This window comes from Callionymus lyra, chromosome 14, assembly GCF_982586985.1.
Source record: "Callionymus lyra chromosome 14, fCalLyr1.hap1.1, whole genome shotgun sequence".
Taxonomy (NCBI): domain Eukaryota; kingdom Metazoa; phylum Chordata; class Actinopteri; order Syngnathiformes; family Callionymidae; genus Callionymus; species Callionymus lyra.
The window spans coordinates 2,989,810-3,005,930 of record NC_141831.1 but is presented as its reverse complement, the minus strand read 5'-3'; the positions used below and the strand labels follow the sequence as shown (position 1 = coordinate 3,005,930).

Sequence of the window (16,121 nt, the reverse complement as noted above, 5' to 3'; positions counted from 1 at the left end):
CCTCTCCTCCTCTCCTCCTCTCCTCCTCTCCTCCTCTCCTCCTCTCCTCATCCTCCTCCTCTCGCCCTCCTCCTCCTCTCCTCCTTCTCCTCCTCTCGCCCTCCTCCTCTCCTCCTCCTCCTCCTCCTCTCCTCCTCTTCCTCCTCTCGCCCTCCTCCTCCTCCTCCTCCTCACTCTCCTCCTCCTCCTCCTCTCGCCCTCCTCCTCTCGCTCTCCTCCTCCTCCTCCTCCTCCTCTCACTCTCCTCCTCTCCTCCTCCTCCTCCTCTCGCCCTCCTCCTCCTCTCCTCCTCCTCCTCCTCTCCTCCTCTTCCTCCTCTCGCCCTCCTCCTCCTCCTACTCTCTTCCTCCTCTCCTCCTCCTCCTCTTCCTCCTCTCCTCCTCCTCCTACTCTCTTCCTCCTCTCCTCCTCTCCTCCTCTTCCTCCTCTCCTCCTCCTCCTCCTCTCGCCCTCCTCCTCCTCCTCTCGCCCTCCTCCTCCTCCTCCTCCTCTCTCCCTCCATCACGACACCTTTGCTCTCCACCCTCAGGAGAGATGTCCTGCTCTCTGCTGTGACATTGAACGTTCATTAGATGGATATCGAGACGGGACGCTCTCCCTCGGTCGCACACACAGAGGTGGGTCGTGGACACACTGCAACACACTGCAACACACTGCAACACAACTCAACCCACGACACACACACTAAAGAGTCGCTTCACGAAAGTGACTCATAGCTTGTGGGGAAGACCGAGTCAAGTTTTGCTCGAGTAAATGATGCAGCGGTGACACACACAGTGAAGGCCGACACACACACACACAATGAAGTCCGACACACACACACACGATGAAGTCCGACACACACACACACGATGAAGTCCGACACACACACACACGATGAAGTCCGACACACACACGATGAAGTCTGACACACACACACAATGAAGTCCGAAACACACACACACGATGAAGTCTGACACACACACACACACAATGAAGTCTGACACACACACACACACACAATGAAGTCTGACACACACACACACACAATGAAGTCTGACACACACACACACACAATGAAGTCCGACACACACACGATGAAGTCTGACACACACACACAATGAAGTCCGACACACACACACACGATGAAGTCTGACACACACACACACACAATGAAGTCTGACACACACACACACACACAATGAAGTCTGACACACACACACACACAATGAAGTCTGACACACACACACACACAATGAAGTCCGACACACACACGATGAAGTCTGACACACACACACAATGAAGTCCGACACACACACACACGATGAAGTCTGACACACACACACAATGAAGTCCGACACACACACACACGATGAAGTCTGACACACACACACACACAATGAAGTCTGACACACACACACACACACAATGAAGTCTGACACACACACACACACAATGAAGTCTGACACACACACACACACAATGAAGTCCGACACACACACGATGAAGTCTGACACACACACACAATGAAGTCCGACACACACACACACGATGAAGTCTGACACACACACACACACAATGAAGTCTGACACACACACACACACACAATGAAGTCTGACACACACACACACACAATGAAGTCTGACACACACACACACACAATGAAGTCTGACACACACACACGTCGGGTTCATCTTTAAGCTTCTCTTGGTTTCTTGATGGCACCTAATAACACGTTGACACAACATACATCAGCGCGGAACAGTGTCATCTATCTGTCGTGTGTGTGCGTGAGTGTGTGTGAGTGTATGTGTGTGCGTGCATGTGAGTGTGTGAGTGTGTGTGTGCGTGCATGTGAGTGTGTGTGAGAGAGAGAGAGGGAAAGCCACGAGAGGATTCTGTCAGTTCAGCATCTTTAGAGCTGGACTCGGGGTCTTTTCCTGATCAAGGACATATGGCGTAGGAGGCTGCGGGGGGCGGGCAGGTAGCGGGGTGGGCTGCAGGGCTGCAGGCCTGTGATTGGCTGAGCCTGTCACGGCTCTGCAGGCTCAACGGAGCAGCAGAAGCGCCGGCTTGAGTCGTGGAGGGTTCAGAGCCGGATGGTTGTGGGTCTCACTGAACCTGAAGCTCGAGGAAACACTGAAGCTTCATCTACACTTTTGATGATCATCTGCTCCTGCCTTGAACCAGCTTCACATGAATAAACACCATGTATGAGAGACTTTGAAAAGCCAAGAGGTTCAGGACATTATATCTCTGTAGAAGAAGAGAGGACGACATATGTAGGTTGAATATAATATTCATTCATATCCTCACAGGTCTGAGGAAGGTCAGGGTACTTCGAGGACGAACAAGAGGTGAAATCAGGTGAAGAACCAGAGGAACTTTCTGTCCATGACATGAAGGATCAGAGTCTCAGCTTCACTGATGCTTCTGGTCTTCACTTGATTCTGTGTTTGACATGAACCTCAAGAGCTTCTCAAACATGTAGCCCCTGAATGATAGTTTCTCCTCACCTATCTTCTGTCCAGTTTATCTTTCTGCTGAAATGTGTTTGGTTTTCATCGAGCAAATGTTCTCGTTCGTTGCTGAAACCCTCGATTCATAAATATCTCCAGACGTGTGTGAATCTCGCCCTCTTGTGGCTGAACGACGAACTTAAAATCACTGTCGTTTCCTTCTGGTTCAACAGAAGAAATACTTTTATTACTATTTATTTCTTCTACTCTGGTCAAAATAAAATGTAATAATAATAATAGTTTTAAAGGGAATCGCTTCCATCGTTTGTTAATCACAGATTTAAAATCCGTGGGATTTAAACTATCCTAGTATTAGTAGTATTTGTATTGATGTTATTAGACTATGACAATAACAACAATAACAAGAGATTTATTTTGAAATCCATTAAGGAATTCTTCAAAAAAAAACAACGAATTTTTGTACATTTAGGAAAAATGTATATTTTATACTAACAGTATGACTTTCTTAAATTCCCTTTGAATATATAGTAATTAGTTTGTTGGATTATCAGATTTACACTGAATTTTTCTAAAATTAATACTTTAACACCGTGTAGTGTTCAGCTCTGGCCGCCAGGTGGCGGTCGTCACCGAGTTGACCTCCTGCGCGAAGAAGAAGAAGAAGCCGGATGACGTCAGGGCTCCAGACAGAGAGGCTAACTTGTCTCCAGCCGTGAGTTCTTCAAAAAGTCTCCTCGACTTCCAAGGAATTCGCGAAGATCTGGGAACATCTGTGGCGGAGCGACACCGAGACTCGAGCCGCAGAAACTTGTGAATCTACCGCTGCTGATACTTGAGGAGGGCTAGCATTAGCAGGCTAGCTGTCCTGTCATGTCTGCGGCCGGAGACTTCGGGAACCCTTTGAGGAAATTTAAACTTGTCTTCCTCGGCGAACAAAGTGGTGAGTTTTAATAATAATTATTATTATTAACACATGAAACGATACCTTGTTGTTTAACTGTGTTTTTAAACTATGTCATGTCGCGACACTGAACCGACTTGTTGGTCAAGTTGATGGTTTTATTCCCATCAATAGTCGAAGGAAAGTGTTTAAAAATGTCCTCTTCGTGTTCACCTGAGACATGTTGTTCAACCGCATCAATCTCGGTTAAAGTCCAACAAGTATGAGCTCAGCGATTACACGTCAGATTAGGGTGTTCCCCCCCCTCAGGGTCACCGTGTCAGAGCTCCACCTGCCCGGGAACATTCCAGCAGCTCCGTAGTCTTTTATCACAGCTCTATTGTTGTTTTATTAGAGTTCACTGGTGCAGATGTGATCCCAGCACCTTCATGTTCTTTTATTACATTCATACTGTTGTTTTATTAGAGTTCACTGGTGCAGATGTGATCCCAGCACCTTCATGTTCTTTTATTACATTCATACTGTTGTTTTATTAGAGTTCACTGGTGTAGATGTGATCCCAGCACCTTCATGTTCTTTTATTACATTCATACTGTTGTTTTATTAGAGTTCACTGGTGTAGATGTGATCCCAGCACCTTCATGTTCTTTTATTACATTCATACTGTTGTTTTATTAGAGTTCACTGGTGCAGATGTGATCCCAGCACCTTCATGTTATTTTATTACATTCATACTGTTGTTTTATTAGAGTTCACTGGTGTAGATGTGATCCCAGCACCTTCATGTTCTTTTATTACATTCATACTGTTGTTTTATTAGAGTTCACTGGTGCAGATGTGATCCCAGCACCTTCATGTTCTTTTATTACATTCATACTGTTGTTTTATTAGAGTTCACTGGTGTAGATGTGATCCCAGCACCTTCATGTTCTTTTATTACATTCATACTGTTGTTTTATTAGAGTTCACTGGTGCAGATGTGATCCCAGCACCTTCATGTTCTTTTATTACATTCATACTGTTGTTTTATTAGAGTTCACTGGTGCAGATGTGATCCCAGCACCTTCATGTTCTTTTATTACATTCATACTGTTGTTTTATTAGAGTTCACTGGTGCAGATGTGATCCCAGCACCTTCATGTTCTTTTATTACATTCATACTGTTGTTTTATTAGAGTTCACTGGTGTAGATGTGATCCCAGCACCTTCATGTTCTTTTATTACATTCATACTGTTGTTTTATTAGAGTTCACTGGTGTAGATGTGATCCCAGCACCTTCATGTTCTTTTATTACATTCATACTGTTGTTCTATTAGAGTTCACTGGTGCAGATGTGATCCCAGCACCTTCATGTTCTTTTATTACATTCATACTGTTGTTTTATTAGAGTTCACTGGTGTAGATGTGATCCCAGCACCTTCATGTTCTTTTATTACATTCATACTGTTGTTTTATTAGAGTTCACTGGTGCAGATGTGATCCCAGCACCTTCATGTTCTTTTATTACATTCATACTGTTGTTTTATTAGAGTTCACTGGTGCAGATGTGATCCCAGCACCTTCATGTTCTTTTATTACATTCATACTGTTGTTTTATTAGAGTTCACTGGTGTAGATGTGATCCCAGCACCTTCATGTTCTTTTATTACATTCATACTGTTGTTTTATTAGAGTTCACTGGTGCAGATGTGATCCCAGCACCTTCATGTTCTTTTATTACATTCATACTGTTGTTTTATTAGAGTTCACTGGTGCAGATGTGATCCCAGCACCTTCATGTTCTTTTATTACATTCATACTGTAGTTTTATTAGAGTTCACTGGTGTAGATGTGATCCCAGCACCTTCATGTTCTTTTATTACATTCATACTGTTGTTTTATTAGAGTTCACTGGTGTAGATGTGATCCCAGCACCTTCATGTTCTTTTATTACATTCATACTGTAGTTTTATTAGAGTTCACTGGTGTAGATGTGATCCCAGCACCTTCATGTTCTTTTATTACATTCATACTGTAGTTTTATTAGAGTTCACTGGTGCAGATGTGATCCCAGCACCTTCATGTTCTTTTATTACATTCATACTGTTGTTTTATTAGAGTTCACTGGTGTAGATGTGATCCCAGCACCTTCATGTTCTTTTATTACATTCATACTGTTGTTTTATTAGAGTTCACTGGTGTAGATGTGATCCCAGCACCTTCATGTTCTTTTATTACATTCATACTGTTGTTTTATTAGAGTTCACTGGTGTAGATGTGATCCCAGCACCTTCATGTTCTTTTAAACTGAGCCTGAGAAACCTGGGTGTTGTATTTGATAAAGACATGTCTCTTGTTCAACACTGAAGAAAACTGACCAGAAACTGTTTCCTTCAACTGAGAAAAATCTCTAAACTTAGGAAAATGTTGTCGGAACATGATCTGGATCTTATAATCCATGCATTTGTTTCTTCTCGTCTGGACTATTGTAACAGTTTGTTTTCATGTCTTAACAAGAAGGATCGTCTCGTCTGCAGTTGATTCAAAACTCTGCAGCGAGAATTCTGAGCCGCTCTAGTAGAAGAACTCACATTTCTCCGATACTTAAAACTCTTCACTGGCTTCCAGTTTCTTTCAGGATCAACTTTAAAATTCTGGTTCTTACTTTCAGATCTATTCATGGTCAGGCTCCTCCTTACATCACTGATCTGATCCAGCCTTACACCCCAGCTCGGGCTCTGAGGTCTGTGGATCAGAATCTACTTATGGTTCCACGCACACGGCTCAGGAGGAGAGAAATCTTTTCAGGCTGTTGCTCCTAAGCTTTGGAACGATCTTCTCTCTCTTTGCTCTTGATGATCTACTGACTCCTTTAAGAAACATCTTAAGACGTTTCTATTTGTTCAGGCTTTTCCTTGAATTTCTCGAACTCCTGTGTTGTTCTCAGTATTATCTTGATCTTTAAAGTATGTACTTTTTTGAATATTGTTTTGATTGTCTAAGCGCTTTGTGACCCTGGTCTCGAAAAGCGCTATATAAATAAATATTACTTACTTACTTATTACATTCATACTGTTGTTTTATTAGAGTTCACTGGTGTAGATGTGATCCCAGCGACACGTTACATTGGTTCGGTTTGTTTTGATTTTCATAAAACACTCTTGAAAATAATATTAAATGATTGAATTTCCTTCATAAAGTCAACACCAGAAGCTTTTACTCGCTGTGGATAGAAAGTGTAAACGGTTAAGACTGACTTAACAAGTAAATAATTCCCTTGAAGTTTCCATTTAATAACTTTTAATCTTAACACATATTTAATCTCATGGTTACATTGTTTTGTGTGGAATTTGTTATAACACACCTCAAGTGACAATGATATTAGAAACTCATTCCCAGTCGAGATGTGGAATAACTGGAATTTCGAATCCACCTGTTGAGTAACTTCTCTTTTTTTCTTACTGCTATTTCTTTATTCAATTGTGTAAATCTCATGCTATGGTTTTGTATTATGTTAATGTATTATGTTATTTATTTGTTCCTTGTTGTTGTTCAAGTGGCATTGTGAGCTTTTAAATAAAATGTCTGCTCATTTTGATGACTAAACTTTCATGACTCTTATATCTCTTCACGGATACGCCTGCAAATACAGCTTGTTTACTATGGTGTGTCTATACGTGTCAACGACACAACGACGGACTGGAATGACTTACGTTTGACATTGTTTAACATCTCCCTTCACCTGTTTCTACAGTTGGCAAGACTTCGCTGATCACCAGGTTCATGTACGACAGCTTCGACAACACCTACCAGGTGAGACCGGCGACTCCTCGATGAACGAGTGACTCTTAGTTTCACGTCTGAATCTCTCTTTCACGACTCGTTTCAGGCTACGATAGGAATCGACTTCCTCTCGAAAACCATGTACCTGGAAGACAGAACTGTAAGTTTTGAAGCCTTGATTTCTTCTTCTACGTCTTTGCTGCTCGAGAAACTTCATCCAGAGTTAAACTGAAAATAAGATAAATGATTAAATGAGCCGCAAATATGTTTCCAGTTAACGTCGTAAAACTTTGAGTCGTCTTCACACGAGTCGTGTCTCAATGACATCGAAGACTTCTTATATCTGCACTCTCTTGTAAACCTGCTTCTTCCTCTTCCTCCCTCTCCTCCATCCTCCTCATTGTAATTTGAAACACCTTGTTCAGGAGAGCATTACCGTATTTTCCGCACTATAAGGTTCACTTAAAAGCCTTTAAATTTCTCAAAAAACAAAGCCTTATAATCCAAGGCGCTTTATATACGAACATTACCTGGTGGGCGACTTGTTTACAAACACCTTCATGACACTGAGCCGACACGCCGTGGGTGGGATTACGTCATTGCGTCATCACGGGGTGGGATTAACGACGCACGTCACATCACGGCGGACTACTGTGGAGTAAGATTACTGCCACCGTTTTGAGCGAGTTTTGGTTGTTGTACACTCAAAACATTTTTTTAAAGCAAAATCACTGTGCTTAAAGCAAAATCAAGATCAAGCGAGCTTTTGCCCTTCTGCTCCACGGGAGGTTTCCGTCCTCGCTGCTCAACCAGTCATACACTTGCGCTGTAGCCGTCATACACGCGCTCAACTTCTCTGCTGCTCACTCAACATTAGTCTGCTCACAACACAGTCTTAGGCGCTGCTGCTTGAAGCCTTTTCAACATCATTTTAACATCGTTACCATGGGAGTGAATAGAGTTGTCAGAACACTTAATAAAGTTTGACTTTATCTGACTGTTTTGTTGACGTTCCCTTAAGCACAGCTTTATCTAGTAGATGATAACACAACCCCACTTGAACGTTTGTATCTTTTATTCTATGCGCCTTATAATCCGCTGCAAACTATCTATGAAAACACTTCTAAAATAGGCCATTATTGAAGGTGCGCCTTATAGTGCGGAAAATACAGTAGTGACGAGTACAGGCTGGTTATTTGTGCGCCTCTGACGCTCTTTGTGAACTTTCTCTCTGTTTGATTTGATGTCATTTTTCTTTTATTCGCCACCATAACCTCTCCGCCTCCATCTTCTGGTGTCGTGTCTCCATGGCTCCACAGATCCGGTTGCAGTTGTGGGACACGGCGGGTCAGGAGCGCTTCCGGAGCCTCATCCCGAGCTACATCAGGGATTCCGCCGCCGCCGTCGTCGTCTACGACATCACGAGTAGGTGGATCCTCTCGTCGAAGACTTTAATGGTGGATCGGTTTGACGTCTGGACGCCACCGATCCTCAGTTTGTGTCATTGAATCCTGTCACATGTGTTTTGAACGGTCACTCAAGTTCCTCTCCCGCCTCGCAGACGTCAACTCCTTCCAGCAGACCACCAAATGGATCGACGACGTGAGGACGGAGAGAGGAGGTGATGTCATCATCATGCTGGTTGGAAACAAGACCGACCTTGCAGATAAAAGGTAACTGTGCCTCCTCCTCCGTCAGAAGAACTAATGAAGCCATTGATCGTTGTCGAGCTGTCGATACGGATCCACAGAGTTTCCTGAAGCAGCATCTTGTTCTGACACCTGACACCAGAGGCTGCAGGAGAACATGCTCTAATATTTATGTTGGTAAACTGATATATTTACCTCAGTGGGACAAATGTTTGGAGTAATTTGATCCTTATTTTGACTCGACCTGTACACAAATATAAATAAGTAGAAATACATTTACTAGGTTTGTTGATACTATATTTATCAGAGTCAAGGATACGATATACAGTGATAGTGTAGTAACAAGTATATATGTGTAGTATTGTCCAGTACTTGACTCTGGTGTTGTAGTATTTACAGACCACATGACTCTTGACGAAGTCATAACTACTTTAATTTGTTTTCAAACCTAAATATGTCCAAACATCAGCTTTAAAACCCGCTGGACTCACTGTATCCTCTCGTCCTCAGTCATCATTCTTCAATTAGTTGCGGAGGATGTAACAACTGCTGCCATCTAGAGGCCGGAAGTTTAATTGCAACACAAAAATAAACCTGGTGAATATTTAAATGTAAACTAGTAAATTAAAGAATCATATTAATTTATTGCAAACACACTTTGTTTAAACATATAAACTATAAAAGAACTGTGATAAAAAAAACATGATTTAGAATACTCTTAAAAATCAATACTGTTATATAACACTGATGCGGTTAAAACATCTTGATATTTATGTGTAACATTATTTTCTTAAACTCCTTTTAATTGAGGTTTTAATAACAGTTTTAAGGTCCTATTTTTTTTTCTCACATATAATTAAGGAGTTTGGAAGAATAAAATGTGTTACTTATTTATGCAAAGATTTTTCAGAAACCATTGATTTTATTTAATATATTCGGGTCATAACCTTCCAACGAAACATTTACAAAAGGTTTAACTCTGAACTCTGTGTTGACGATGATGTCATCAGGCTCCGCCCCCTCAGGTGTCGTTCTGCCTCTAACATGTTTATCCACCGCAGGCAGGTTTCTATTGAGGAGGGCGAGCGGAAAGCCAAAGAACTTAATGTAATGTTTATAGAGACTAGTGCCAAAGCAGGCTACAACGTCAAGCAGGTAAGAGTGTGTGAGTGTGTGTGCGTCGTGCTCGCCGTCACACCGCCGATGCTGCCGCTTCAGGGTCAGCCTTCAGGGTCAGCCTTCAGGGTCAGCCTTCAGGGTCAACCTTCAGGGTCAGCCTTCAGGGTCAGCCTTCAGGGTCAGCCTTCAGGGTCAGCCTTCAAGGTCAACCTTCAGGGTCAACCTTCAGGGTCAGCCTTCAGGGTCAACCTTCAGGGTCAGCCTTCAGGGTCAGCCTTCAGGGTCAACCTTCAGGGTCAACCTTCAGGGTCAACCTTCAGGGTCAACCTTCAGGGTCAACCTTCAGGGTCAACCTTCAGGGTCAGCCTTCAGGGTCAGCCTTCAGGGTCAACCTTCAGGGTCAACCTTCAGGGTCAACCTTCAGGGTCAACCTTCCAGGTCGAAGTTATAATAAACTTCACTTATGGACACGTGTCAAAACCAGGATATTTTGTTTTCTATTCAAATTATTTCTGTTTTGAAAGTTTATTTTTTAGTAATTTAATGAAAAAGTTTGATTCCAATCATTGAAAAAATACATTAAATTTGTAACCTTTTGAATTCAATATACAAACGTTGGTATAATGATGTCACCAGACAGTACTAATCGAGCACCGAGCTACTGGATTCTAGGCTCTTGTTTTAATATTGAAATTAAAAGACTACAAATGTAAAAATGTGTCATTTACTTGTTTTTTTAATTATTGGAATCAAAATAACGTGAAATAAAATCATTTTGAAAGTTTTTATTCAATTGTTAAAAAACCTTTTGATTCTAGAAATATTTGAAACGGTCCGATGTTCTGACGGCACTGACGTACTTTGATATTTGCTCTGGCATTTGAAAGAGTTTCGGTGACCCGTCAGTAGGTTGGTTGGGTCAGTATGACCCGACGTGTTCTGGTTGATCCTGATGTGATCTGTGGAGGTTGGAGTTAAAAGTAGCAGCAACGGCAGCAGATGAAAGAGCACGACTTGTTAGTCCACGAGCTAATAATCAAGTGTGTGTTTTCTCCCCTGTCTTGTCTCCGTGTGTGTGTGTGTGTGTGTACACATGTGTGTGTGTGTGTGTACATGTGTGTGTCCCTGTCGGTGTGCACGTGACTCATCGCAGACAGATAACCACTGAAGAGGGAGAGCAGAGAGCGAAAGAGATGAATGTTCTGTTTATTGAAACGAGTGCAAAGACAGGCTACAATGTCAAACAGGTAGAGAGTGTTTGGCTTCAGAGACGCATGTTATCATCAGGTGTTCGTCCTCAGAGGCTTGATTTAAACACGCGTGTCACTGACGTGAGTTTCTAAATCAACCTTCACCGATCTCTGCTCGTGACATGATGGAGAACTGACCCCACTGACCCCGCTGACCCCGCTGACCTCGCTGACCTCACTGAAAGTTGAGTTGCATCAGAGGTCAAGCACAGTGGGGTCAGTTCTGTCCATCAACGTCTGCGTCGGGCGATGAAGACGCTTCTTTCACGGCATTGATTCACTTTGGTTTTCACACGTTTTCCTGAACATATCGATCGGTGTTTCCGTCTTGAAATCTCCTGATAAACTTGATCAATCGATTTTCAAATCAACCTTCTAGCGACGACTGTTTCTCTCAAACACTCTGAGTTCAGGGAAAGGTGTTCGTGTGTTTTCTCTCTCAAATGTGTTGTTGACTTGAGTTGTTGACGTGTGTTTGTTTCCTGCAGCTGTTCCGGCGCGTGGCAGCAGCTCTGCCTGGTATGGACACCTCGCAGGAGAACAAACAGAACAGTATCCTCACCTGTGCTCACCTGTGCTCACCTGTGCTCACCTGTGCTCACCTGTGCTCGCCTGTGCTCACCTGTGCTCGCCTGTGCTCGCCTATAGTCACCTGTGCTCGCCTATAGTCACCTGTGCTCGCCTATAGTCACCTGTGCTCGCCTATAGTCACCTGTGCTCGCCTATAGTCAGCTGTGCTCGCCTATAGTCGCCTGTGCTCGCCTATAGTCAGCTGTGCTCGCCTATAGTCAGCTGTGCTCGCCTATAGTCAGCTGTGCTCGCCTATAGTCAGCTGTGCTCGCCTATAGTCGCCTGTGCTCGCCTATAGTCGCCTGTGCTCGCCTATAGTCGCCTGTGCTCGCCTATAGTCGCCTGTGCTCGCCTATAGTCAGCTGTGCTCGCCTATAGTCAGCTGTGCTCGCCTATAGTCAGCTGTGCTCGCCTATAGTCACCTGTGCTCGCCTATAGTCGGCTGTGCTCGCCTATAGTCTGCTGTGCTCGCCTATAGTCGGCTGTGCTCGGCTATAGTCGGCTGTGCTCGCCTATAGTCACATGTGCTCGCCTATAGTCACATGTGCTCGCCTATAGTCACATGTGCTCGCCTATAGTCACATGTGCTCGCCTATAGTCAGCTGTGCTCGCCTATAGTCACATGTGCTCGCCTATAGTCACATGTGCTCACCTATAGTCACCTATAGTCACATGTGCTCACCTTTAGTTACCTATAGTCAGCTGTGCTCGCCTATAGTCAGCTGTGCTCGCCTATAGTCAGCTGTGCTCGCCTATAGTCAGCTGTGCTCGCCTATAGTCAGCTGTGCTCGCCTATAGTCACATGTGCTCGCCTATAGTCAGCTGTGCTCGCCTATAGTCACATGTGCTCGCCTATAGTCAGCTGTGCTCGCCTATAGTCAGCTGTGCTCGCCTATAGTCACATGTGCTCGCCTATAGTCACATGTGCTCGCCTATAGTCCGCTGTGCTCACCTATAGTCACATGTGCTCGCCTATAGTCCGCTGTGCTCGCCTATAGTCCGCTGTGCTCGCCTATAGTCACATGTGCTCACCTTTAGTTACCTATAGTCACATGTGCTCACCTATAGTCACCTGTGCTCACCTATAGTCACATGTGCTCACCTATAGTCACCTATAGTCACATGTGCTCACCTTTAGTTACCTATAGTCACATGTGCTCACCTGTGCTCACCTATAGTCACCTGTGCTCACCTATAGTCACCTGTGCTCACCTATAGTCGCCTATAGTCACATGTGCTCGCCTATAGTCACATGTGCTCGCCTATAGTCACATGTGCTCACCTATAGTCACCTATAGTCACCTATAGTAACATGTGCTCGCCTATAGTCACATGTGCTCGCCTATAGTCACATGTGCTCGCCTATAGTCACATGTGCTCGCCTATAGTCACATGTGCTCACCTATAGTCACCTATAGTAACATGTGCTCACCTATAGTCACATGTGCTCACCTATAGTCACCTATAGTAACATGTGCTCACCTATAGTCGCCTATAGTCACCTATAGTAACATGTGCTCACCTATAGTCACCTATAGTCACCTATAGTAACATGTGCTCACCTATAGTCGCCTATAGTCACCTATAGTCACATGTGCTCACCTATAGTCACATGTGCTCACCTATAGTCACCTATAGTCACATGTGCTCACCTATAGTCACCTATAGTCACCTGTGCTCACCTATAGTCACCTGTGCTCACCTATAGTCACCTATAGTCACATGTGCTCACCTATAGTCACCTATAATCACATGTGCTCACCTATAGTCACCTATAGTCTTTTGAAATAGTTTTTATCGTTTGAATTCAAAATACAATACTCTGATGACACTGATGTACATACGTGTTCAAAACAAATACTTGTTTGTTCCTCAACTCTTTTCTCAGTGACTCACATCCAACTGACTCCGCCCCCTGAGCAGCCCGTCAGTGAAGGAGCCTGTTCCTGCTGAACAACACACACTCACACACACTCACACACACTCACACTCACACACACTCACACACTCACACACACACACACTCACACACACACTCACACACTCGCACACACTCTCACACACTACATGATCCTCCCGTCATCGTAGACCCGGAGACTCTACTGTACGACTCACTGGCACAAACCTGCTTTTAAAAAGTGACTCGATGTTTACTGAACAAACTTCTACTCGTTTTCTTCTTCACTTTATGATGGTTTCCATGTTTCTGCTCTGGAGTCCGTCTGATCCGCTCCAGGTTTTCCATCTGACACGTTTTTAACCTTAAGAACCGCGGCGGCGAGAGTTTGTCGACGTTGACGTTCATATCAACACGTGACGGATCCGTGCGACACTTTGTTTATAATATATATATAAATATATATAATCTTTGCTGTGTAACTGGAACCTGCTTCAGTGTCGTTTAATCTAGTGATTCTATTGTTTTCTGATCAACTTCCTGTCGCAACAGGAAACACTTCCTAAAAAGGGCAACTTTTGGATCTGGAATGAGCACATTTCACTTTTACTCCATGTTTTTATAACTTCCTAGAGTTTGCAGTTTTCTAAAGTTCTAGACGAAGATTTAAATCCACTCGATGCCTTCGGAGGATTTTAGAGGGAAATAGTTTGATGAAAAAAACACTTACGAAGGAAATACTTTGTTTTCACGTCGGTTTAGAGATTTATTGATCCAGTGATTTGTAATATTTATTCTGTCTGGTTCTTTTGTATGACCTCACTTCCTGTGTGACCCGTGAGCGGCGAATACAACGTGCTTCCATCCGTGTGGACTCGTTACCCACAATCCTTCATGTTTGAAGACCAGACTCTGATTCGTGTGGAAATATGTCGGGAATTATTTTAAATAAAATAAATTTGTTACTGCTGAAGACTTTTGTGTTTTGATTGTTAACGGTAAAAAAAATGTATTTAAGACTTTTTAGCCGAATACTGATAAGAACTACACATATTATTGTATATAATTTAACCAGTTATTACCGTGTTAGCATCTGCTCGATGTAACATTTATAAACATATGAATTATTTCTGACCTTAGAGTTCATTCTGAACTACTGTGTATTTAAAATCGTTTATAAGTTTTTGATTTAAGACTAAACTTTACAACTATTAAGATAAAGTTGTGTTTTTTTTTTCAAGCTAGCTAACGCGCGGGCTAGCTAGCAACACGAGCTAAGAGGCTAACGCATGTGATGCTAACAACTAGTTCAAACGATCTTTAAAAACATTTGATCAAATCGATTAAAATTCGTAAATAAAACCTAAACATCTGCTGGAATATTTAAAAACATATAAACGCTTCAAGTCTTGATAAAAGTTCTGTAATTAACTGTTTTATTGTAAATTTTGTATAAAAAAAAACGATTATCTTTTTGGTTAAATTATCGAGTTGAGATTTAAAATAAATACTATTTAATAGTTTGAATTAACATCCAGTTAAACGTGTGAAATGAGTTAAAACCCCTGAGTTATCTTCATAATCTCAGGTTCTACGAATTGGTGCGAAGCCCTCTAACCGCTTCGCTATTGGTTTACCCCGAGACACCGCCTCGTCTCTGAGAAACCTTAATGAACTCGCCACCCAGCAGGGGGCAGTCCACTTCCTATAAAGGCGGGAAACACCCGCCGCACTTCCTCCAACTGAAAACTCAGCGAGAAAGGCGGCTGCTGGGCGACGAGGTCCGCAAGGATCAGATCCACCGCTGCTTGGTAGTCCCGGATAATGGCCGATCTCACCCGATGAGAAAACCTCTGGGAGGAGATCGCCTCGCCCCTCACTGGACACAACAGGTGAAGACGTTCCTGACCTGGGTCCGAGTGGGGCGGCGGATGAAAGGCCCGCAGCGTGATGGTCCTCGCCCGGTCGAAGCCTGCAGGCACCCTGTAAGAAATGCGCCACCAGAGGTTGGTCGCGAGCCGAAGCACCCTCAAATCCGACATGCCACGTCGCTATGACACTCTGTGTCGCCACAGTCCGTCCGCTATCCAGCAAATGTTGCAGGAAAGACAGGACAGCGGAGACATAACAGGAGCTGGGGTCCAAGGACCTGTCTGCACACCAGCGGAAAATCCCCCACTTTGAGGCATAAAGCCTGAGTGTCGAGGGGGGTCCGGGCGTTCTCCAGCGTGTGGGTCCCAAGTCCCGCTCAGCTTGTCCCATGCAGGAGCCACACTTTGAGAGGCAGGCCCAGCACCGGCAGGAGCCCCCCCTGCCTGACACAGGGCAGCGGGGGCTCAAGGGATGGCCCACGGGTCCCCGACCGCCATGCGCACCAGCTCTAGGAACCAGAGCGCCCCCGGGGAGTCTGGCGCTACCAGTATTAACCTCAGCCCCTCCCGCCTCGTCCTCTGAACTAAGGGAAAGAGGAGCCGCGGAGGAGGGAAGGCGAAAAGTAGTAAGTTTTATTTGTA

At 43.9% G+C, this 16,121-nt stretch overlaps 1 protein-coding gene across 4 annotated transcripts; it reads left to right on the top strand.

The window, feature by feature from the left end:
* Positions 1–3,106: 3,106 nt before the first annotated feature.
* LOC148065711 (ras-related protein Rab-6A) lies at positions 3,107–14,581 on the top strand. 4 transcript variants are annotated; one of them, XR_015713333.1, is made up of 8 exons: positions 3,107–3,399; positions 7,095–7,153; positions 7,230–7,283; positions 8,443–8,548; positions 8,685–8,796; positions 9,834–9,927; positions 11,045–11,138; positions 11,630–11,693. XR_015713333.1 is itself a non-coding variant. In XM_087807912.1 (8 exons), the coding sequence occupies exons 1-8, from the start codon at positions 3,330–3,332 to the stop codon at positions 13,662–13,664; spliced, it is 624 nt and encodes a 207-aa protein (XP_087664038.1). In that variant the 5' UTR covers positions 3,107–3,329; the 3' UTR covers positions 13,665–14,581. The 4 variants fall into 4 exon arrangements, 3 of the variants coding, with proteins under 3 accessions (XP_087664038.1, XP_087664040.1, XP_087664037.1); XM_087807912.1 differs by lacking the exon at positions 11,045–11,138 and adding an exon at positions 13,600–14,581; XM_087807911.1 differs by lacking the exon at positions 9,834–9,927 and adding an exon at positions 13,600–14,581 and having other exon boundaries at positions 3,108–3,399.
* The last annotated feature ends 1,540 nt before the right edge of the window (positions 14,582–16,121 follow it).